Source organism: Lonchura striata, chromosome 28 (genome assembly GCF_046129695.1).
Source record: "Lonchura striata isolate bLonStr1 chromosome 28, bLonStr1.mat, whole genome shotgun sequence".
In the NCBI taxonomy this organism is placed as follows: Eukaryota; Metazoa; Chordata; class Aves; order Passeriformes; family Estrildidae; genus Lonchura; species Lonchura striata.
The window spans coordinates 3,472,751-3,495,337 of NC_134630.1; the positions used below are offsets into that span (position 1 = coordinate 3,472,751).

General features: G+C 51.7%; 2 protein-coding genes across 3 annotated transcripts in view; one reads left to right on the top strand and one right to left on the bottom strand.

The window, feature by feature from the left end:
• The window catches only part of MLLT1 (MLLT1 super elongation complex subunit), a 31,638-nt gene extending 24,097 nt beyond the window's left edge, over positions 1–7,541 (top strand). For both annotated transcript variants that reach the window (XM_021544291.3, XM_077788788.1), the window contains exons 9-12: positions 1,140–1,239; positions 1,426–1,497; positions 2,795–2,866; positions 3,593–7,541. In XM_021544291.3, the coding sequence (XP_021399966.1) occupies positions 1,140–1,239; positions 1,426–1,497; positions 2,795–2,866; positions 3,593–3,721 (373 nt within the window). In that variant the 3' untranslated portion in view covers positions 3,722–7,541. The remainder of the gene's footprint in view (positions 1–1,139; positions 1,240–1,425; positions 1,498–2,794; positions 2,867–3,592) is intronic.
• A 1,323-nt stretch (positions 7,542–8,864) lies between these two features.
• On the bottom strand, positions 8,865–22,359 carry ACSBG2 (acyl-CoA synthetase bubblegum family member 2). The gene is given in 16 exon segments (XM_021544292.3): positions 8,865–9,582; positions 10,137–10,383; positions 11,200–11,339; positions 12,473–12,690; positions 13,261–13,494; positions 13,749–13,930; positions 14,484–14,660; positions 15,146–15,295; positions 15,818–15,898; positions 16,318–16,438; positions 16,978–17,066; positions 18,951–19,195; positions 19,747–19,826; positions 21,837–21,966; positions 22,254–22,298; positions 22,301–22,359. Coding segments are annotated over 16 exon segments (2,316 nt in total). The 5' UTR covers positions 22,356–22,359; the 3' UTR covers positions 8,865–9,460.
• Between the last annotated feature and the right edge of the window lie 228 nt (positions 22,360–22,587).

Here is a 22,587-nt window from a genome sequence, read left to right on the forward strand (position 1 = left end):
CCCTCTGCATTTGGGGTGCATTTGAGGGTGCTCTCCATTTGGAGGGAGGAATCAAAAGGCCAGGGCTCTGTGTGGGAGGGAAGGAAGGGCAGATGTGTGGGGTCACTCAGCACAGGGTGGGGACACAGAGGTGACGACAGCAGGGTTGGCTGAAGAGCACAAACAGAGGAAGGTGCTGGGAGGTGCTGAGCTGAGCTGGCAGGTGTCAGTGACTGAGCTCCTTCAATCACCTAATTGTGACCCTCAGATCTCTGCAGAGCTGCTGGAGTGTGACACCTTTGATCTGCAGAGGTTAGGGATCTGTGGGGGCAGGCAGTGTGCTGCTCAGCTGCCTGGGGCTGACAGGGCTCAGGAGTCGCTCTCTGCCCTCCCTGTGTTGGCTGCTCCACTCCTCTGGACTCAGTGACAGGTATTTCCTGCTCCAGACTCTGGAAAGAGTTGAACTTCACCTTCTTTCCTCAGGAAATGCTGTTACTGCCCAAACCTGGAGTCTCAGTGAATATTTGAACCCAAATGCTTGGCCCAGAGAGCAGCTGCACATTAGAAATGCTGGTGGTGGTTACCAAAACAAGCAAGTACTCATTATTGCACTTGTCATCATCAAGGAAACAATAATGAGGGACTTTGAAGGGTATTTTTGTAGGTATTTTATCCCTGTAGGGGATAACCAGTTTAGTTGACCACAGGTAGGATACCTGCCATATCTATAGGGCCAAAGAAAAAGGAAAACAAATAGGAAATCTTAGAGGTTACACCAGCAGGAACACAAAATGCATTTTTTTGTCTGTGGAGGTGTCAGTGAGCATCTCATGCAGGTGCTTTGTAACGCTGGGAGAAATTCCTGAACAGCTGCTGTTTGTGAAATGAAGTGGTGCTTAGTTCTTCTAGGGGATTTGTGTATGGCAGAGTTGAACTGCTGCCTGCAATGTGTCACCTAAAGCTCCCTGCTCTGGGACTGCAAGGTGACATCAGCTGGGAAAAAATGGGATTCTTGGAGTCTCCAGCGACCCATTCTCCCAGCCAGTGCAGTAGTCTGTGATAAAGAAGAGAGTTTCACTCCATTCTGTGTGGCTCATCTGGCAGCTGATGATGGGTTTGCTGCTGCTGGTGATGCTCATTCTGTGCTGGTGGTTTTTCAGACTGAGCCTCAGTGACAGTGACAGTGACAACAGTGCTGACTCGTGCCCGCCCACCCGGGAGCCGCCTCCTGGGCAGAAGCTGCCCCCAGCCAACAACAAGGTATGAGATCCCACCTTCCCACAGCTCTGCTTCCCACCCCCTGCTCTGCCTTGCAAATTCTTACTTGTACCAAATTTGCCCTGTTCTGTCCTCAGCTGGCCAGTGATTCCTCTCTTTCCAGCACTCTGGAAACCCCGTGTTTCCTCAGCTAATTTTGGTCCTGTTGTTGGTTTTTTTTCCCCTCAGGCATCTGGAAGGAAAAGCCCAGAGTCTTGTAACAAGCCAGAGAAGATCCTGAAGAAGGGAACGTATGACAAGGTGTGTACTGTGGAGGGGGATCTTTCATGAGGGCCTGGAGGGACAGGACACAGGGAATGGCTCCCAGTGCCAGAGGGCAGGGCTGGATGGGAGATTGGGCAGGAATTGTTCCCTGGCAGGGTGGGCAGGCCCTGGCACAGGGTGCCCACCCTGGATCCCTGGCAGTGCCCAAGGCCAGGCTGGACAGGGCTGGGAGCAGCCTGGGACAGTGATGGTGTCCCTGCCATGGCAGGGGTGGCAGTGGTTGGGTTTTAATGCCCCTCCCAACCCAAACCATCCCAGGATTCTGTGATTAAGGAGCTGAGCGTCACAGGATGGTTGGACCTCACTGTGCACAAAACCACCTGAATCAGCTCAGCCTGTTCATTGTTCTGTCTCAGCAGGGTAAAAACTTGAGTTGAACAAAAACCAGATGTTGAAAGGACAGATTTTGGAGAGTGACACTGCAGAAATTTTGTACATTAAATAGCTGGAGCCCCAGGTGGTGTTCATAGGCAAAATGCTGAAATTGTTGCATTTGTTTGCCCTTTGTCTGAACCAATGGCCTGGTCACTGCTGCAGTGCTGGGGCACTTCATTAAAAGGCAGTTTCATCTGGCTTTGATCTTATAAATTAAAGATTATTTGATGCTCTGCTTTGCAGATTTGTTTGGAGCCTTTGTTTATTCAATGAAATTCTCTCCTTCTTTGCCTCCAGGGAGGGCAGAGCAGTATCCATTCTGTGCATCAGTTTTGCTGATACAGACCTGTTGCTGGCTGCCTAAAAAACCCTAAAATTAAGAAAAAAAAACCAAACCACTCTGACCTAAGTGCAATCAACATGTTGAGCCTGTGAATAATCCTTCATTTCCTGTTGTGGTTTAGGTAAAGCTACCTGGGAGTACAGTGCACTCCAAGAATTTTTCCTTACCTAGATGCAGATCATTGCTCAGTAGATTGCTGGAGTTTTGGTCACTGATGCACATAATGTTTTCAGATAGTTTAGAGTTAATTAGGAGAAGGCACTGATGAGGAGCTCACACTGAGGGTCACCAAGGTGAACTTCACCTCACTGAGGTCCTTAAGGCTTCTGCCCAGTTCTTGGAGCTTGGTGTGGGTGTCAATAAATGAAAAATTAAAGGCCTTCAGAGCACTTGTATTTAAGAGAAATCCTTGGTGCCCCAGTACTTGAGAAGGAGGAGGAGGCAGTAAAAAAGTAGAGAAAACTTGGGAATGTCTGAAAGGGCCTCCAGTTCTTCTGATCCTCACTGGGGAGGTCCCTTTGGCAGCCTTGAAACGTGTCCCTGTTTGTTTTGCAGGCCTACACAGATGAGCTGGTGGAGCTCCACAGGCGGCTCATGGCACTACGGGAGCGCAACGTGCTCCAGCAGGTACCACCTTGTCCCTGCTGTCCCCAGGGTCTGGGTGTCCAGGGGCTCAGCCAGGCCCTTCCACAGAGGCTCTGCTTTGCCTTGAAAGCAAAAATACGGGGTAAAAAAGAAAATCAGCTGTGTATGCAACGTTTTTCTTGGAAATGGTACAGGAGTGTGGTGTGGGTATCATCCCTCTGCAGTCCCAAAGTTGGGATCTCCTGGTCTGACTGGCAGCTTGGTCTGACTGCCAGCTTCTTCCTGAGGGGAGGCAGAGGGGCAGGGGCTGAGCTCTGCTCTGGGACAGCTCCTGGAGCCCAGCGAGGGCTGGAGCTGTGCCAGGCCTTGGCATGGAGCTCAGGGAAAGGTTCTTCCCCCCGAGGGTGCTGGCACTGCCCAGGCTCCCCAGGGAATGGTCCCGGCCCCGAGGCTGCCAGAGCTGCAGGAGCGTTTGGACAGCGCTCTCAGGGCTGCTCAGGGTGGGGCTGTTGGGGGGTCTGGGCAGGGACAGGGGCTGGGCTGATGATCCCTGAGGGATCCAGCTGAGGATATTCTGTTATTTTATGATTAAAAGTAAACATGTCCACATCACTGTCCAGACTGAGCTAGTCAGGCAGGCAGGAGGAGCTGGTTTGCTTTTTTGGGGAGAGGATTCCCTTCCTGTTGTGAGCCCCTCCAAGGGGTGGGAAAGCCTGGATGGGCTCTGTACCCTCTGTGCTGTACTTACATCCATCCCCCTGTCTCCAGATCGTGAATCTCATTGAGGAAACCGGGCATTTCAACGTCACCAACACAACCTTTGACTTTGACCTCTTCTCCCTGGATGAGACGACCGTCCGCAAGCTGCAGAGCTACCTGGAGGCCGTGGCCACATGACGCTGGGCCTGGGAAGCTGGCTCTGCTCTTCAACCAGAGATCCCCTCCATTGGCACCAGGAAACCACCCCACGGAACTAGGCCTTCTTATCCTCCTGCCTCACCCGAAGAAGCACTGCCTTAGAGAACAGCCATGCTCTAGGAACGCTCAGCCAGCTGCACTTTTCTTGTAGGCTTCAAACCAGCGCCCGCCTTGCTGAGTCTGTCCCCGCCTCTGTGGGCCAGGCCCCCAGCAGAGCAGGCGTGCTGCACTTAGGCTGCACAGCGCGACCTTTTCGGTTTCCCTTTGAGCAACTGTGTTTCAAGAGCACATTTCCCAGGCATCTCTGAGCTCTGAAGAAGCATGGATGCTGTTCCTTCCCCCGGAGCTCGGGACCAGCCTGTGGAGAGCTCCAGAAGCGGAGCCCTCCCGCTCTGCCCTGCGCCGTGTGGGTGACATCGGCTTTGACAGGGCTGGCTGGAACACTGGGGACACAGGAGGCTCCCCGGGCTCCTGCTGGTCTGCTGCAGAGGAGAGGGGCTGGATTCCAGCTGCATTCCAGCTGGGATCACCCACTGGTTTGGTGACCTGGCTCCTGGTGGGGACAGGACCCTCAGCTCCCTGCAGTGACACTCTGTGCTAGGTGAGGAGGCCTCTGGAACCTGCTGTCTCCTGCTGGGGTTTGGAGATGTCTCGTTTGTTGATCTGAGCTCCTAAACAAAGTCCCACTCCTTTCAGTCTGCTTTAACTGTAATAGGACTCCAAAACTGTAAGCTGTATATTTTATATATATATATTATATATATGTATGTACTGTATGTATAAGAAGGGCCTAGTTGGGTCTTATGATCTTAAGGGTGTGTTTTTCTGTTGTTTTTTATGGCTCTGGCAGGGGAAGGCGCTTAATAAGATTTGACTCGTTTGTTCAATGCCTCTTGTGGACAATTTGTAGTGTAAGGAAGCTGGACAGCAACCTCCAGGCATCCCATGCTCCAGAAGGGGCTCACCCGTCGTCTTTCCATTTGTCAGTGTTTGATAACTTTGCCAAAACATGTGATTGGTTTTGTTCTGTGTTCTCAAAGAGGAATCTCCTTACAGTGGCCCCTATAGTAGTGGCTGTACTTTGGGAAAACCAAAACAAGGGAGAACTTAAATCTTTGGACACGCCTGGGAGATGCTGATGTAAAACACAGAGTGGAGTCGGCTTGGTTCCCTCCTCCCTCTCCCACCCCGCTGCCTGTGCAGGAAAAGGCAGGAAACAGAAACACTAATGCAGCCCCTTCCCTAGATTGCTAGTTAAACTAGTGTTGACCTCCAAGTGTTGTCCAGGCAGGCATGGGGAAATCCCTGCGCCTCCCTCCAAGCTGTGTTACACTCCTTGTCCCTAAATTCAGTATTTTCCCAGGAACTGCTCGTTTTTCCAAGGGCTGTGGGAAGCTTTTGCCAAATGTCCGTGGGGCACAGGCGGCGTGGGAGCAGCGGTGCTGGGGAGCCCCTCTGCTCAGGGAGGGTTGCACCGCTCCAGGTTTGCTGTCCCTTGTTTTGGGTTCCCCCTTTCTTTATCATGGAAATGTTGCAACTAATCAACTGAAGTGGCAATATGATGATAAGCTTGTTTGAGTTGGGTCATGTTGACCCGATTCCCATTAATTTTGTCCTTGTACCACCTTTCATGTGTTGTGTGTGTGTGTGTATATATATATATATATATATATATGTGTGTGTATGTATATATATATATATATATATATAGATGTAAGTTCAAGCTCATGCCAGGTGCAAACCCTGTCACGCCAGTGATCTCAGCTGTTTTCTTTCTTGCTGGACGATGCCAGGGCTGGATGGGAAGGCCAGAGAAGGTGGAGGGCAGGGAGCAGAGGGGGAGGTGGCAGCAGGACACCCACACCGAGGTCACAGCCTGCGGGTGGGTACTGTGAGCTCCTCGTGTCTCTGCGGGGCCGTGCCAGGGGGAGCAGCCCTGTGCCCCCACTGGGCACCCTGGGGTGGGGCTGGTGACACTGTCCCATCCCCAGGGAGCAGGCCTGCCTCCCCCGAGGTCTTTGCTGCCCACTCCTCCCACAGCTCCGGTCCCAGCACTTCCAGACTGTCCCAGCTCCAGAGCTGCCCCTCAAGGGACTGGAGGTGCCACCCCCCTCGTGCCCGTGGTCACACTCCCAGCCTGTCCCAGCACACCCGTGGGAGGCTGTTCCTGAGCCTGCCATGGCATCGTCCTGTCCTGGAAGTGACTTCGTTGGTAATTCTGCTGAGCATTGATAGGGATTCTGTTTGGTTTTTATAAGAAGTATTTTACACATGGATTTTTTTAGACTGTTTATAATCCCCCTGAAAACCCGAGGTAGGATTGTTCCCCAGCAATAGTTCCTCTCCATTGTGTGCACATGCTGATTTGTTACTAAAAGGTTTTTGCAAGTACTTAGTTGTTCTACAGAGTTGATGTTTTTTGGGGTATGTGGTAGCGTCGGGGAGCACAGGAGGGGTGACTGCAAACAAAGAATGGTCACGTTTGGGCCTCATCTTGTGTCCCCTTGCAGTTCCCTGTGTAGATTCCCTCTAGGCTGGCTGAACACTGTTCTGAACATGCCGTGTACAGGTTTTTGTGGATAAAGTGTTTGTTCTTGTGTCACTCTTGAGAGCATGGATGGATTATTGTACTCTAGGAAGGAGGGGGCAGTGCTGCTGCGGGCATTGCTTCAGGTCCTCGAGGATGTGTAGTAGCTTGCGTTGTTAAAAAAAGGAAGAAAAAAAAAATAATCCCAAATTGACTTGTAGCCATAATGGTTTTTCCAAGGAAAATGGACAGGACTCTGTTACTTTTCCGTGTCCTTTGTGGTGGTGCTGCTGGCACAGACAGGTGCTGGGCAGCCCCGGGGCTTCCGAGTTGCTGAGTTGGAATCGTCTTGGAGGCGGGATCAGGATCCGGCTCCTCCATCCTTGGCCGTGGGATCGCAGGGTCAGGAGCGTTTCCCTGGCTCCTGGCCTGCCATGGGTTAAGCCTCGAGGCTTTGATTACTGACATTACTATTAGAAGAGTTGAATGAGGAGAGGAGGGGAAGGCTGGCAGCAAAGCCCGGCTTGGGGCCACAGAGGGAGCGAGGCTGGCTGAGGTCAGGCTGGATCCATGGAAGTGCAATGACTCTGCCACCTGTGGGATCGTGGGGTGCGGTGGGAGCATCAGAACGAGCCAAGCAATTGATGCAACAATCCAGAAGCAATTTTTTGGTCAGATCTTGGACCGTGTTTGATGGTGAGAGAGGTTGAAAGGTCCCTCAGGAGGGGCCTCTCCACGAGCAGAGCCCAGAGTGGCTCCAGCTCCAGTTTTCCATTGGGGATGTGCTGGAGCCGGCTCTGCCGGCGTGAGGCTCCTCCCTGCCGGCCCAGGGGCTCCGGTGATGCTGTGACACCCCTGGTGCACCTGGGACTGGGTCAATCAGTGCTCAAAGGACCCAAAGGGGTGTTGCTTTCCTGGGGCGCGGAATAGCCATCAAAAACTGACAAGATGAGTTTGCACTCCTAAAGAAAAATGTAAGTACTTCAACTTCTAGAGAATTTTTAATTGTATTTCTGCCTAGAGCCGAGGTATTAAATACTTCAGCACCTGAGGATTTTAAAAGTTGTGTTGGGAGAAAAGTTCTTCACTCAGCTGGAAGAAATGCAGCTGAGCCAAGACTAACTGCGAGATTAAAAAGAAAAAACACAAAAAAACTCATGTTTGTAATACGTTACAGGATTGTTTGTCCTGAATTTTAAACTTTTTGTTAAATTTGTGGAACTATGGAGGAATTTTCTAGAAAAAGTGAAATAAAGTAAGATGGAAAAGTAAGACTTGGAAGTGTTTTTTGGTTCTTGTGTTGTTTCTCCAGGAGTGGCTCTGTGGCTTTCCCAAAACCTCCCCTCGTGGCACAGGTAACACCATTGGGCTTGGGACAGGAAAGGCCAAGGAAAAGGGAATTGTTTGAAGCATGGCGTGGCTCCAATGTCCCTTGATCCATCAGAGCTTTGTCTGCTCAGGTGAGGGGTCCCTGCCCTTGGAGCAGGGCTTTGCCTGGGGCAGCTCCCGTGGGCTTTGAGGGGACACACAAGGACAGAGGCCTGGCACGGGCACGGCCCTGGCACTGCCCGTCCCTTCCCAAGGGAGTGTCCAGCTCCGGGCACAGCCCTGGCACTGCCCGTCCCTTCCCAAGGGAGTGTCCGGTTCTGGGCATGGGGGGAGTGTCCAGCTCTGGGCACGGCCCTGGCACTGCCCGTCCCTTCCCAAGGGAGTGTCCAGCTCCGGGCATGGCCCTGGCACTGCCCATCCCTTCCCGGGGAGTGTCCAGCTCCGGGCACAGCCCTGGCACTGCCCGTCCCTTCCCGGGGAGTGTCGGGCTCCGTGGCTGCCCAGGAGCAGCTCCAGCCCTGGGCACGGCCCAGGCACAGCTCAGCTCCCCCTGCCTGAGGCAATCCCACCCCAGCCCCGTCCTGCTGCAGCCCAGGAAGGAGTGAGAGGCAAGAGACACGAACAGAGTTTATTTCACTTGGGCACAGCAATTGCAGCCAGCTCAGCACACACAGGGGCAGCCGCAGTTCCAGTAGTGCATTCCACCCTCCCCCTGGGCAATGGAATTCCACTGACCCAAAGCAGAGACAGTTTCGGGTTTAACCCACCCTGAGCCCACCCCGCTGTGACACCAGCACTGAGCTGCCCCCAGCTCCTCCCCGTGCTCCTCCTTTCCATGGGAAATGGAACTGGGAGTCGGAGCCGGGCTGCTCTGCCCTGTTCAGGTAAGGATTTCTGGTGTGCAATGAGCCTTTCACAGACAATCCTGCTGGGACAATCCTGAACAGCCCCTGCAGAGCCCCTCCGCAGAGAGCTCCAGGAGCTGCAGGTGGGGAGTCTGTGGCCTCCAGTCAGTGAATTCACCACGGAGACCTTCAGAGCTCTGGGTGATGATCACAGACCCTCGGGAGAACCAGCCTGGGCTCCCAGCACCATCTCCTCAAGCACAGCTACAGAGCCCCAGCCCACCCACCCTCCACTCTGGCGCTCCCCATTTCAGACACTGCAACATTCCTGGATTGTAAAACACAGACAGATTTCACACATTGTACACAGCCTTATAAATAATCCCTGCAGTAAATCACTTCTCAGAATACCAGCCATGGATACAACTTCAACAATACAATTTATGGCTTCATTATAACTCAAAAAAGGTAAAACAAACTCAAAATATTGCACAGACAAGCCCAGTTCATTGAGGTTCCACCTCCAGTGCTGTGTGTAGTCACACAGCATTTGTCATCTCAGACAGGAATAGTTTGTGGGGAAGGAGATTTAAAATTCTATGGATGCCATCAGCATGCAGGGGAACGTGCAGCAGGGAGTGAGGACACTGCTGGAAAATGAAATCTGCCTTTCTCCTTAGCAGAAAAAGGGCAGCTCCTGATTTGCAGCTCCTGTTTTACATTCATGTCAGGAAAAGAAAACTTTGGTAAGAACGTAACACATCATGTGGATTTAAGGTAAACATTGTATCACCCTTATAAAAATGGAACTAAAAAATACAAAGTTGAGATATTTGGGATATCTCAGCAAGGGACACGAGACACAGGAGAACATGGGCAGGACCACGCTCATCACACTGCAGGGCAGGGCACGGACAACAATGCAACGCCGAGGGGCTGCCTGAAGGCTGAGCTTCTTTATTTCAGCAGGATCCAGGGAATCCTTCCTGGGCAGCTGGGAGTGTCCTCGGGGCGGTTTCAGTGCAGGCTCTGTGTCCTCGAGGGCTCCCCCGAGGGGGTTTCGATGTCCGTGTAAAACTGAGCGATTTGGTCCTGGTACTTCTGAGCCACCACCGGCCTCTTGAGCTTCAAGGTGGGGCCTGTGGGGAAGCAGCACAGGGTTACTGGGGAGGGCAGCTCTGGGGGCACCCAGCAGGGCTGGAGGGGAGAGGCAGAACACGGGAACAGGGACCTGCTCTGAGTTTCTCTTTGGGTTTAACAGAATTTTCCTCCCTTCCCCTGTGAGCCGAAGCAGCACAGCAGCAGCCAGAGGGTGCTGGCACTGCCCAGGCTCCCCAGGGAATGGTCCCGGCCCCGAGGCTGCCAGAGCTGCAGGAGCGTTTGGACAGCGCTCTCAGGGCTGGGCAGGGTGGGGCTGTTGGGGTGTCTGCAGGGCCAGGGGCTGGGCTGATGATCCTTGGGGATGTTCCATAACTCTGCAAGAGGCATCACAGCACAAGGGTAAGTTCTGCTCCACTCAGTGCTGCTGGGCAGAAGTGGGAATTCAGCCCAGTTCATCCCACCCCAAACTGCCAGATGGAAAAGGTACAGTGAGCAAAGGCAGGGGGCAGTTCTGTGCACTGGGGGTCATGGCTGTTATGTTCAATAGCAGGGAAGGGGCACAGGGCAAACCCCAGACAGCCCCACCACTCACCAAGCTCCCCTCCAAAGAGGGAGAAGTCCTTCTCCAGCAGGACCCACTTCTGGACTTTCTGGGCATTGGACACGGCTCCCTCATTGACAGCAGAGATCCCTTTCTGGATGGCAGCGTAGATGGCCTTGTCTTTGCTGCTGATGATTTCTGAGACCTTGGTGGCTTTGCTGCCCAGCTTCTGACAGAATTCCAGAGCTTCTGGAGCGAGGTCATCTCTGGGCTCACCCGTTTCTTCATCCACAACGCACTGCAGGCCAGGCCACAGGAGGTACCTGAGCATTGCTGAGCACCTGAGGCCCCCTGCACCAAGGAGCCTCCAGCCCTGGGGTCCCTTCCCTTCCCCCTCCAACCCCACCTGCCCCCCGGCTCTCTTCCAACCCCTGGCTGCCAATGGAAACCTGGGACACAACACAAACAAACCCCCTCAGGTCTCTGCCTGCTCAGGAGCCAGCAGGGTACAGAGCTCATCTGCCCAACTCCTCCTGGGCTCTCCAAAGTCAATCACTGTTTTCCAGACCTTTTCTGGAGCACAGCTTACTGCCCTACACTGTGCAGCAGCAGTCTTGGCAGTCACACACAGCACCCAGCCATGACAAGTGCAGCAGGGCCACTCCCAGGGCCTGGCTCAGATCTCCTGCCCCAGGGAGCAATTCCCACTCTGGCAGTCAGCACAGGCCACCACCGATGTGTCCTGGTGGAGTTCAAAGCCAGAGTCTGACAGAGAAATCCCTGACAGCATTTACCTCCCAGACTGCTCTGGGAGAGACTGAATCAGGTGAGGAGAGCAGAAGGGTTTTCTTTTCCAGCCTCACTTTTGGGACTTTCCTTCTGTTTTTTCCTGTCCTCTGTGGCACAGAAAAATCTGCCCTGAACAACAGCAGGGCCTGATGGTCTCAGCAAGTGACAACTCTGCTTTCAGCTGCTCTTTGCAGCTCAGCTGCAGCCAATGGTGCTCTGGGCTCCTGCCTCCACAAGACATTAAAAACGTGTAACAACTCTTCCTCCCCGGAATTACTGAGATTCAGCAGCACAGGTGGTGGATCCCCATCCTGTTTTCCATTACCTTTAGTGTCAGGAGCATAGAAAGGAATTTGGCTCTGTCTCCAACCAACATGGCGTTGCTGATGATGGGAACAGCATTCTTGACAGCATCCTCAATTGGAACAGGAGGAATGTTCTCACCTCCTGCAGTGATGATGAGCTCTGGAAAACAATCAAATCCTGATTAATGCTTGGAGCTTCTCCCCTTCCCACAGTCTGCAGCAGCTCAGCTGCTCCTTTGTGTCTGCCGGATGGAACAGTGAGTCTGTGCCAGCAGAGCTGGAGCACACCAGGACTGGGAAAGTCACAGGGTGACCATCCCAAAAATGCTCAAAAACGTGGGGATGTGGCACTTGGGGATGTGGTTCAGTGGTGGCCTTGGGGTGCTGTAGTCAGTGATGTTCAAGGGCTTTTCCAGCCCCAGTGCTGATCCCGTGACTGCAGCAGGGCTGGAGAGAGGAGCAGGAGCCAAAGCTGCCTTGGTGTTCCAGGGGTGTTTGCAGCCTGGCAATGCAGGTGAGCCCTTGACACAGACCCCTGGGCCTCCAAGGCTCCTAAGCTGCCACCCAAATTGTCAGAAATTGGAGTGAAAGGAGGTTCTGTGTGCTGCAGAGCAGAGGGGAGCCCCCTGCTCAATCTCCTGCTCCTGAGAGCTGCCCTCACATGAGCACCTCTCTCTCTGGAGGGCTGAAGGCTTCTGTGACGTTGGCTTTGTCTGGGGTTGCTCAATCTCTGTCCCAAGAGCCACATGGCTACCAGGCACTTGCACAACAGTGTAAAGCTGCTGTTTTCCTTGGAGGTCACCCAGCAAAGCTCCTGAAACCAGGGGAGCTGCTGGTAAAACAAGCCCACAAAGCACTAACTGCACTGGTGCTGGAATCAGAGGGCTTCTCCCTCACTCTGCAAACACACCCTGGCTGCAGAGGCTGCCCCTCCCCTCCCACCACAGGGGAAGACACCCTGCAGCCACATTCAAGTGAAAACTCCAGGAGGAGAAGGATTTAAATGATCTTCTGTGCAAGTCACGACCACACAACCAGCAGAGCATCCCTGGTACCAGAGGAGGTTTAAGTTGGATATTGGGAAAATTTTCTTCACTGTTCAGCATTGAACAGGCTGCCCAGGGCAGTGGTGGAGTCACCACCCCTGGAGGGATTTAAAAGGGGACATGGCTTAGTGGTGGCCTTGGCAGTGCTGAGGGAGCAGCTGGGCTCCATGAGGTCTTTCCCAAGATCAACAACTCACTGATTCCATAGTGCTGCACAACATCAAAACAAAGTCAGGGGATGTGTTACCTTTAATTCTGCCTGTGATGAAGAGGAATCCATCCTTGTCGTGCTTGCCCTGGTCCCCTGAGTGAAGCCAGCCATCCTCATCGATGGCTTCTTTGGTTTTGTCCTCCATGTTCAGGTAGCCCATGAAGATGTGCCTTCCTGAGAAGCAGATCTCCCCAATGCCATCCTTGTCTGGTTTATGGATCAGGGTGCGGCAGCCTATCAGCTCCTTCCCACAGCTGAAACAGAGCACAGAGCAAGGATTAATTCATTTTAAACTGAATTCAAGCAGAAGTCACAGCAGCATCTCTCAAGCTGAAGGGTTTGAACAAACCCCAGAAGCTTTTTAGCACAAAGCTCCAGCAAAGCTTCAAAGGCATCTGCTCATGTAAGGGCAGCTGCAGAAGTTGTTATTGCAGAGATCAATGCTCATACACCTGCTGGTTTGCACTCATTGTGCTCAACACCTGAGCTTTGAATGAACAGATTTATGTCCTTGGCAGCAAACTTTCCCTGTGCAGACTGAACGAGCTGTTCAAAGACACCCTGCACCCTTTAGTCATTTGCCATTAAAGTGAAGAGTAGGTTGGAGTTACCAATTCTTCCTTCATCCCACCAGCCCCTCTCTTCTTCCCCAGCTCCTACAGAACCCAAACAAGGTAAATTCACACATCCCTGCTGCTGCTGCCCTTGGCAGATCTCTCCACCTGTGGTGTGGCTCCCCAGTGACCTTTTAGTGGCAGCAAGGCTCTGGGGATGAGCTGCAGCAGGAGGGATGTGCCAGAGGCAGAACCCAGGGAGACGCTCACCTGCCGAGCTTGAAGGCGTGAGGTAGGGAGGCGGTGTGAGGCCCAGAGCTCTCACTCATCCCATAGAGCTCCAGCACAGGAATGTTCAGGCTCAGAAAGAATTCCAGGGTCTCTCTGGCGATGGGAGCAGCCCCCGTGTAGCACTTGGTGCAGCGGTCCAGCCCAATGGCCTTGCGCACCTTCCTGTACACCAACTGCTGCGCCAGGCGGAAATTCACTGGCACCTCGGAGCACCTGCCAGAAAGGACAACTTACAACTCCTCCCCCTTCCTCCTCCATCCTCATCCTGCTTCGTTCATTCAATCAAATAATGGATTCTTTTCCCCCTCCAGCCCTTGCTGCTCCCCCTTGGATCCAAGCGTCACTGGTCTGTCACGTGAGATATAATCCTGGACGGAATACAACCCCTGGATGGAATAAAATCCCTGATCTGACATGAAAGTTCTCCTAAAACTCATCAGCATCCCTGAAATGTAGCTCATAATTACCCATTCATCCTCTTCAGGTTGGTCTGCAGCCCCACTCCCTTGGCCCACGTTGCCACTTTCCTACGGAGCGCTGAGGCTTTCATGCCCACAGATTTCATTTTCTCTTCCATTTTTTCCCAGACACGAGGAACTCCCAAAAAAGCAGTTGGCCTCACTTCTTTCAGGGTCTCCACCAAGCTGCCCTGAGAGAAACAGGATTTAATGCAGTTTTTAGAAGTGATTCACTGCAGATTTCAGGTCAGTACTGGTCACTAGCGAAAACTTGGGAGTCTGCCATCAGTTTTAAGGAACTGTTTGTTTTTTGCAGCACCACCAAGAGAAGGGAACCCCTGAGGCATTCCAGTGGGAATTGGGAAGGGAGCAAGGGTCAAAGCTTTCAGTGCCAGCACTGACACAAGAATCCCTTACTCAGGACTCAGTTTTAGCTGGGGCCACAGTGCAACGTGGGCAGAGCAAACACAAGGCTGTTGCTCAACCAGCTCTTGATGCGGCACCAGGTGTCAGGTAAGAACTCAGCAGATCCCAGCTCTGAAGCACTGGGTCAGCTTCTCCCAGTTTGTGACTGAGTCAAAAGGTGAAGGTCTGGCTCCAGTCAAACCAACAGGGGCAGTTGGACAAAGGGCAAAATAAACTCAGAAAAGCTGACAGAACCATGAGATAACACAGCCTTGTTTCAAGCACCCACCCCAGCTCAAGCAGGTAGATGAGTGTGAGTTTATTATCTTATTTTTTTACCTTCAGTGCATCTGGTTGGGCAAAGTAAACTTGCACTCCAAGGGTCATGGCTGCCCAAATATCACACATTTGTGCAGCAATGTGGCTGAGGGGCAGGTAGCTGACCACCTCCTCCTGCCTGTCGTGGGCATCGCTCAGCATGATGAAGCGTGCTGCCGCCGCCGCCGTCCACGTCAGCTGCAACAGGAACCCACGGGGGCTTCAGAGCAGGGACAGCACAGAACACACAAGGCACAACACAGCTACAGCACCTGGGATCTCAACAGCAGCACTTGGCTCGTTCAGCAGGAGCACAGGAGATGAGGGGAGGCTCCTCGAGGCTGCAGCTCCTCCCAAGGGGAGGCAGAGGGGCAGGGGCTGAGCTCTGCTCTGGGACAGCTCCTGGAGCCCAGCGAGGGCTGGAGCTGTGCCAGGCCTTGGCATGGAGCTCAGGGGAAGGTTCTTCCCCCCGAGGGTGCTGGCACTGCCCAGGCTCCCCAGGGAATGGTCCCGGCCCCGAGGCTGCCAGAGCTGCAGGAGTGTTTGGACAGCGCTCTCAGGGCTGCTCAGGGTGGGGCTGTTGGGGGGTCTGGGCAGGGACAGGGGCTGGATTTGATCCCTGGGGGTCCCTCCCAGCTCAGGATGTTCTCCCTCAGCACCCCTGGGTGGCACTGGGCACTCACGTTGTCGTGGCTGAGCATGACGCCCTTGGGCTGCCCCGTGGTGCCCGAGGTGTAGATGAGGGTGCAGCACTGGTTGGGTTTCTGGGACGCGATGATCTCGCGGAGCTGCGAGTCCGGCACGTCCCTGCCGAGCTCCATGAACTCCCTCCACTGCAGAGAACAGAACAGCTCAGTCCCTTTGTAAGGTATCACCCACAGGAAAAATTCAGCTCTGCCACACACCGAGAGAAGGAAGCTGTCCTCCCTGTCCAGACCTCTGGAAGTGGCTGTAAACCCACACTGTCACCCCACAGTGTTTTCTGGCTGACACAGAGAAGCAGAAAGGAGACAGACCCACCCCCAGCAGCTTTACAGCTCTGTAGCAACTCCCTGGAGTAACTGTGGGGTCCAAGGTGTCTGGCAAAGGTCAGCAGCCTCCCTACAAAAGGGATTATCCAGGTTGCACAACAGCAGACACCTCCTGCCCAACACGAGCTCAGGGGATCACACTCACAGAGCCCCAGGCTGGTTTGGCTTGGAAGGGACCTTAAAGACCATCTCATCCCAAGGCCCTGCCATGGCCAGGGATGTCACCCACCAGATGTTCAAGTCCCCAGGGCAGGTGACAGGTACTGGCAGCCATCAGCTGAACACAACCGGCACTTAGAAGCTGTGAAGAAGCCCAGGACTTACCGAGTACAGATTTGGTCTCTTCTCTTTGATCTCCTCCCTATACTGGACAATGCCCTTCAGATGAGGTAGTCTGTGTTCAATCTGTGTTAAGAAGGGAGATTTGTAAGAAGGAGTAAATGCTGCTTGTCCCTTTCAGACCTCTGTAACCCCACTTAGCATGCTCCTCATATTTGCCACTTTATGTAAAGCCAAGAGAATCCCATCTGTGCTCCTGAAAGAATGGGTTTGCCTCACTAGGAACAGTCATAATTTGCTAGAGGATGCTCAGTTGTTCATTTTGGCTTCTTCTCTTTTAAGCCCAAGACGTTTAAGAAGTGAAAGCACCACTTAACCTCGTATGAGACACAGTGCCAGTGACAACTCACCTGGCTGGAGCAGGGAACACACCAAGGAATTCACCTCTGCTCTCAAACCCAGCACTCCCCTCAGGTCATGCATTTTACCCTCCCACGTCTGTCAACAGGTTGCTGTAACCCCCAGCCATTTAAAAATCTAATTACTTCTAAGATTTTCTGCAGCTGTTTATGGTTTTCCACCACTATAATGTTGGCACTGCAGTTCTCTGCTACATAATGACAGGCCTCAGGAGAGTTTGTAGTGTAGATCCCAACAGCTAATCCCCTGGAAAAGGGAAATAACAGAACAGAAAAGCAAAACAGAGTTAGAAGACAAGCAGAGTTACTGGCAAAATTCAGACAATTTCAGAGAAAAAACTTTAGGAACAATATCTCATAAAATGACAACAAAGAGGGGAGAGCTTAATTCCAAGAGGAAAGATTCTGTTCTGGAGCATGGGAAATGTCAAGAGTGGTGCAAAGGACCAAAATATCTCATGTGGAAGGCAGATATCACAATCCAGCCATTCTCTGGCATTTCCTTAATCACTGTGTAAGAATGCATTTGGATTAACCTACTGGTCTTATTTTGAGAGAAACAGCTGGCTAAAAAAAAAAAAAAGTATTTCATTTTTGTCTCATTAACTCATTATGAAATAGTTCAGCTCCTATCTACCTTCATTAAATCCAAATCTAAGCAATTGGGTTTGGGGTGTTCTTTGTTTGTTTTACCGAGGTTTTAATCAAAACCTGCTGGTCATATGTATACTGCAGCCACTCTCTGCCTGCCAAAGCAAAATGCATGGCAAGAAACAAGAGTCTTACCCTGCAAGGATAGCTCCAATGTCAGCAATGAACCACTCAGCAGAATTAAATCCCAGGATGCCCACTCCATGGAAACGCTCCAGCCCCAGCTGTAAACAAGAGATGGCATTACAGCAGCCTGCCTTCTCCTTTGTGTGGCAATCCAGGGCTTCCCTCTGGCTGCCCTGGGACCCTGGCAGGGGTCAGGAACCCCCTGGACAGAGCCCCCAGAGACACTGCCTGTGATCTCTGGCCATGGAAAAGAGTTTTCAATCTTACAGGATGAATTACAAGCTCTGAGTGTTTGATATCAGTAATAAAGTGTGGCACAGGTGCAAAAGTAAAATTTTAGGATTCTAGATAAGGGGTCCAAAGGGGACAAGATGGAGGAAATTGGGTGTGCCTTGTCCTTTTTCTCCTTCTTCATGCCCTCCATGTCTCACTGTGGTGTTGGCATTTTTCTGTTGGTTCAGGCTGGGGACACACTGTCCAATGTAGGTGACAGATATTGGCACGTTCTTGTAAATCCAGCCCAGGGAGTTTCTGGTATTGAATGTTTGTCACATCCCACTGAGGGCAGAGCCCCACACGCTGCCCTGCAGGACAGAGCTGGGCAGGGCAGCAGAACATGTGAGAGATAAACAGAATAAACAACCTTGGAACAGCACAGACCAATTATGGCTTCTGCTTTGGCAGCGGGGCAGAAAGACAGAGACTTTTACAATCTGGGAATCATCAACACCACAGATTCTGACACTTGGGACAGAGCTCAGGGCTCATCTGCAGATCTCTGCTGTGAGCACAGCACTGAGGGAAGAGTTTGTGTTCTTACACAGGGTAATTCCCACTGGAAAACTCCCCAGGAGCCAGGATGGAACCAGTGAAAGTTTCACATCGCTGTCCCACCATAAGTGGGCAGGAAAACAGGGATTTGCTGAGGTCTGCCCTTGGAAAGACAGGCTCACTGGAATTCACTAACAGGAATATAAACTTGCAATCCAAGAGTTACCAGTTCCCCTTGGGCTGGGAATGAGGAGGTGAGAGCTGAAGTCAGACAGCACCTCCTGGGACATGTGGCACAAGCTGAGAATGTCAGGTATCAATAATGGCCAGAGCAACATGCTCCAGTGGGCAGTCACACTTGGCTATGAAATTCCAATTCTTGGAGTCCCAGTCTTTAACTCCCCCAGCCAGACTCGGGTTTTGTCCCAGAGTGGAAGATACCACCACAGGAGTAAAACCAGGCTGGCCTTATCTTGAAGAGATAAGACTTGATCCCAGCAATAAAAACAGGTGGTGTTGGTTTCTGTCTCCAAGTCTCCTAATCCCAGCAGCACAAGCAAAAGGCTGGGCCACGTGGGACACTGAAGTCTGGTTTGAACCTTTCCAAGCCTCTGGAGGGGCAGTGTCCAGGTTTGCCATACACCTCAAACACCTCACTTTAAATGTTTCCCTACGTGCCTTTTTTCTTGGTTAAATGTGGAAGCAACTGTCAAAAAATTGAAATACCAAGGTGTCCATAGCATGTTCAGGTACTTCCCTGTCACTGTAAGATTCATCTGCATGCAGGGAATTTGCAGATTTGAGAACGACTTGACTGCAGCCATTCCAGCACTTAAATGAATGAACCTTAAACTTGACTTTGTTTTGTTTTGACACAGTGCTTCCTTTGTTTTATTTTGATACAGTGGTAGGAAGAGGGAGAACAGTTTTAAATTATATAAGAGAGATTTACATCAGATATTGGGCAGGAATTGTTCCCTGGCAGGGTGGGCAGGCCCTGGCACAGGGTGCCCAGAGCAGCTGTGCTGCCCCTGGATCCCTGGCAGTGCCCAAGGCCAGGCTGGACAGGGCTGGGAGCAGCCTGGGACAGTGGAGGTGTCCCTGCCATGGCAGGGGTGGCACTGGATGGGCTTTGAGGTCCTTCCCAACCCAAACCATTCTGTTTTTAGGATTCTGTGAATATGCACAAAGAGAACACAACGAACTCTTACCTTCAGAAAGCTTTTGGCTGCTTTCCAGCACTCATCATAGTACATCTTATAAGTCAGCTTTACCCACTGGCCATCTTTTTTGGATGCAAGGGCATAATAGTCACTGTATTTGTTGACACTTTCCTGCAAGAGCTGGTGCACAGTCTTTGGGGCCTCGCTGCCAGGGCCCTGTTCTTCCATCCTCAGCCTGACCTCTCCATCACAACGTGTTGTCCACACACTGGAGCCAGGAGAGGAGGAGGCTGCTTTGAAAGGAAAGTGTTCAGCATCTTAGATTTACAAATTTCCTATTGCCAACAGCAATACAAATACAAGTCTCCAGCATACAAAAGCAAATGTTGTTACACCCCCTCCCACACCCCTTTTTTGACTCTTTCTTCATGGCAATTTCACCATGTGACCCCCAGTATTTTAGACTAGAAGCCTCTAGAGCACTTCCAAATTTCGTTAAACATTTCTTACTTACATCTCCTCTAACCTGCTCTGCTGCCCTAAGGCTCTTGTACTGGTAAGGTGAAGGTTTCCTGCATCTTATACTCTGCTAGCTTAGTTTTTTTTCTTTTAAGGAGGACTGAAAGAGGACACTGGCACCTGGCAGATGAGCACCAGGCACTGACATTGCCTGTTTAACCTTTGAAGCACAGCTGTGCTTTAAAGCCTTGAGTTCCAGACACTTCTGCACAACCCATCCTGCAACCTGAGCAGCTTCTTCCATTGTCATGGTTTGACAAATCCCTGTCTCATTGCAATAATCATTTCAGGCACCCCACAGTCCCCAAAACTTCTATCCACTCACCTTTGGGACTGAGTGAGTTCACCTGATAGTTCTCCATCTTGGAATCTTCCCCTGGCTCGCCGTTGTGTGGCTCAGCAGTTCTGCAAGGCAAAAGGAATTATCCCTGGATGAGAACACTGAGGGCTGCCTGCCACAGGCAGGTTTGCTCCATCCCTTAACATCCCTCAGTCCTTGGATGTCAGAGTGATTCCTGATGTTCTGCAGGTGACTTTATTAATTCACTGCCCTGCATGGCCCCAGCAGTGGAACAGCTCCCTCCAAGTGTGCAAGATCTGCCTGTCTGGTGTTGAAAATGAGTGTTGTCCTAATTGCAGCTTTCATTGCAGACAAGCTGCAGAAGAATGCATAAACATCATCCTAAAAACAGCCATCATTTAATGCCTAAAGGCTGCTCCAAGGTGCCTGAAACAAAGAGTCTGCAGCTGGGAGGAGGAGGAGAAGGGGGGCAGGAAGGGACACTTGGATCTGGAACTCATCTCCTGTTTGCAATATGTGAGTCCAACAACAGGGGAGGCCCTGGGGACACTCTGGAGTCACCTCATAGGGAACCCACGGAGATTTCCTGCAAAAGAGCAGGAAATTGATTTAACAGGAAATCTTGTTCTTAGGTATTCCTATTAAAACCAGGGCTCCCACCAGATGCTTGGGAAGAAACAGAAACAGGCTCCTCCCAGCTGAGCTGTCCTTTCACTTTCAGCCCTGCAGGAGCTGGTGAAGCACCACTGGCCTGCTTGCAGCACTGTTCTTACTCCATCCCTTTCCAAGCTGGACTGTCTCACAGCCCTAATGAGGAGGGTAAGGCGTAATCAAGGCTCATGTCCCACTTGAGAGCAGGAGCTGGAAGCCAGACCCAGTGAGATTTGGGAATCGAACCCTCCAAGCAGGCAGCTGCTGCTTTGTTCCCTGCCCTGGGCAATGCCCTGCCAGGACCTTTGATGTCTGAGTTTAGCTGATTTAAGGTTACACTGCAGAGACCCAAACTTTCCATCCTGCCTTGCCCTACCAAGCCCTTTCTCTCAGCCCATCATTCAGGTGTGGTTTCTCCAGGCTGGTGTTTTCCCTTCTCAGCAGCAAAGCTGCAGCTCCAACCCCCGGCTCTTCCAGAAGGGCCCTGACATCACAATAACCCAAACACTGCAGGGGCAGCTCTGGGGCAGAAAGGAGCCCTGACTCTGCCCATCACAGTCACACTGCACACAGCTGAGAGCTCCTCTGGGCCCACACTAACTCCTCAGCCCAAGCCAGGCAGGGCTCCCACCTTTTATTTCCTTTATTTCCAAGTCCCACCTTTTATTTCCTTTCTAGCAGGCCAGAGAGAAGACAACCAGCACAGACACTGTGTGAATTTCAGGGTAAGGGGGAAGTCTCTTCCCTCTAATCTACATTATTCTAAATTTCTAGGGAACACACAACTGTGACTGCTTTGGGCATATGAGGAGGTTTAAGGCCCAGGGAAGATCTGGCATGGCTGATCACATGCCCTGTTCTAAAGCAGAACTGCTTCTCTGAACTAATCTGCAAGCCAGCAACCAGGGCTGAGTAAATAATTTCTTTATTTCCCCCAAGGGGATTATGAGATGTTCCCATCTCCGTACTCCTTCCTCATTATTGAGAACATTTTTCAGCACAAATTAATCCTCAGTTGCAATAGTTCTGCACCATTTCTCCACCAGCTTTTATGATCAAAGCATGCAAATGACCCAGTAACATGAGCAGAAAAGCCCCAGCTACTTCCCTCACAGTCAATCAAGTCATCTTTTTCTCCCCTTACCACATGTAGTTCAATGCAGCCCTAAAAAATTTAGGTAAAGAGGTTTCAGTCGGCTAGATGCCATTATGCTGTGATGAGATATAGATCCTATTCTGCTCTTTAGTCTGTAAATATAAGCAGCCTCTTACCAGCAAGAGTTTGAGATCACTGTAGGTACTGCACATGAACTGTTCCCTGCAGAGGCAGGGCTCTTCGAAAATCATTTTAATTAATCAAAGTAAGCATGATAGAATACAAACTATATATACAGGTCACAACGAGGTAAATAAAATCCTAAATAGACAAATAAATCCTAAATAAAATCCTAAATTAGACCAACCTGGGTGAAGAGTTGAGCAGCACATCTTCCCGTGCCACCTCGCAGCTCCCTTGAAGAGCCGAATTGCAATAAGCCACGGAGACTGGTTCTGCAAGTGCCATCCTGGCGTCTGACTCACACAGCACTGTCCCTGCGAAAACAGGTTGGAAAATTTAAAATACAGCCACACGTCACAGCAAAGCATCTCCACTGACGTGAGCGAGGCAACCCCGAAGAGGCACAACGCGAGCCTGCTGCATTTGCACCAAATAACAGGAAATTCTGACAGCGGGCATTGCAAAACCCCCCAGCAGAACCAGACACCCGCAGCTCCCCAAACAGCACCACGAGCCAAACAGCTTCAATTCCACGCTCCTTTTGCCCCAAATGCTGTCCCAAAAGCTCGGCTCGCAGCCCTCCCAACCCCTCCAGCCTCACCGCGCATCTCTGGTCCCGCAGCCTCCCCTCCGCAGCCGCTCCGCACCGACGTGTAATATCCTTTATTTTTAAACTAGCGCCCAGGAGGCAGATCTGGCGCATCTTATGTCATGTGCTGCTGCCTCGCAATTGGAAGCGGCTCGTCACCCCACACCGCCGCCTCTTAAGGAGGCTCTGGCCCCACGCCTGGGCAGATTGGGGATTTCGGGTTTCTCTGGGGGGATACAGCCCTGGGACGCCTCATATTTAGCCTGTTCGCATCAAAATAAGCGTTTTGCAGCTGGGGTTTTTTGTTGTTGGGGTGGGTTTTTTTGGTGTTTTTTTTTTTTTTTTT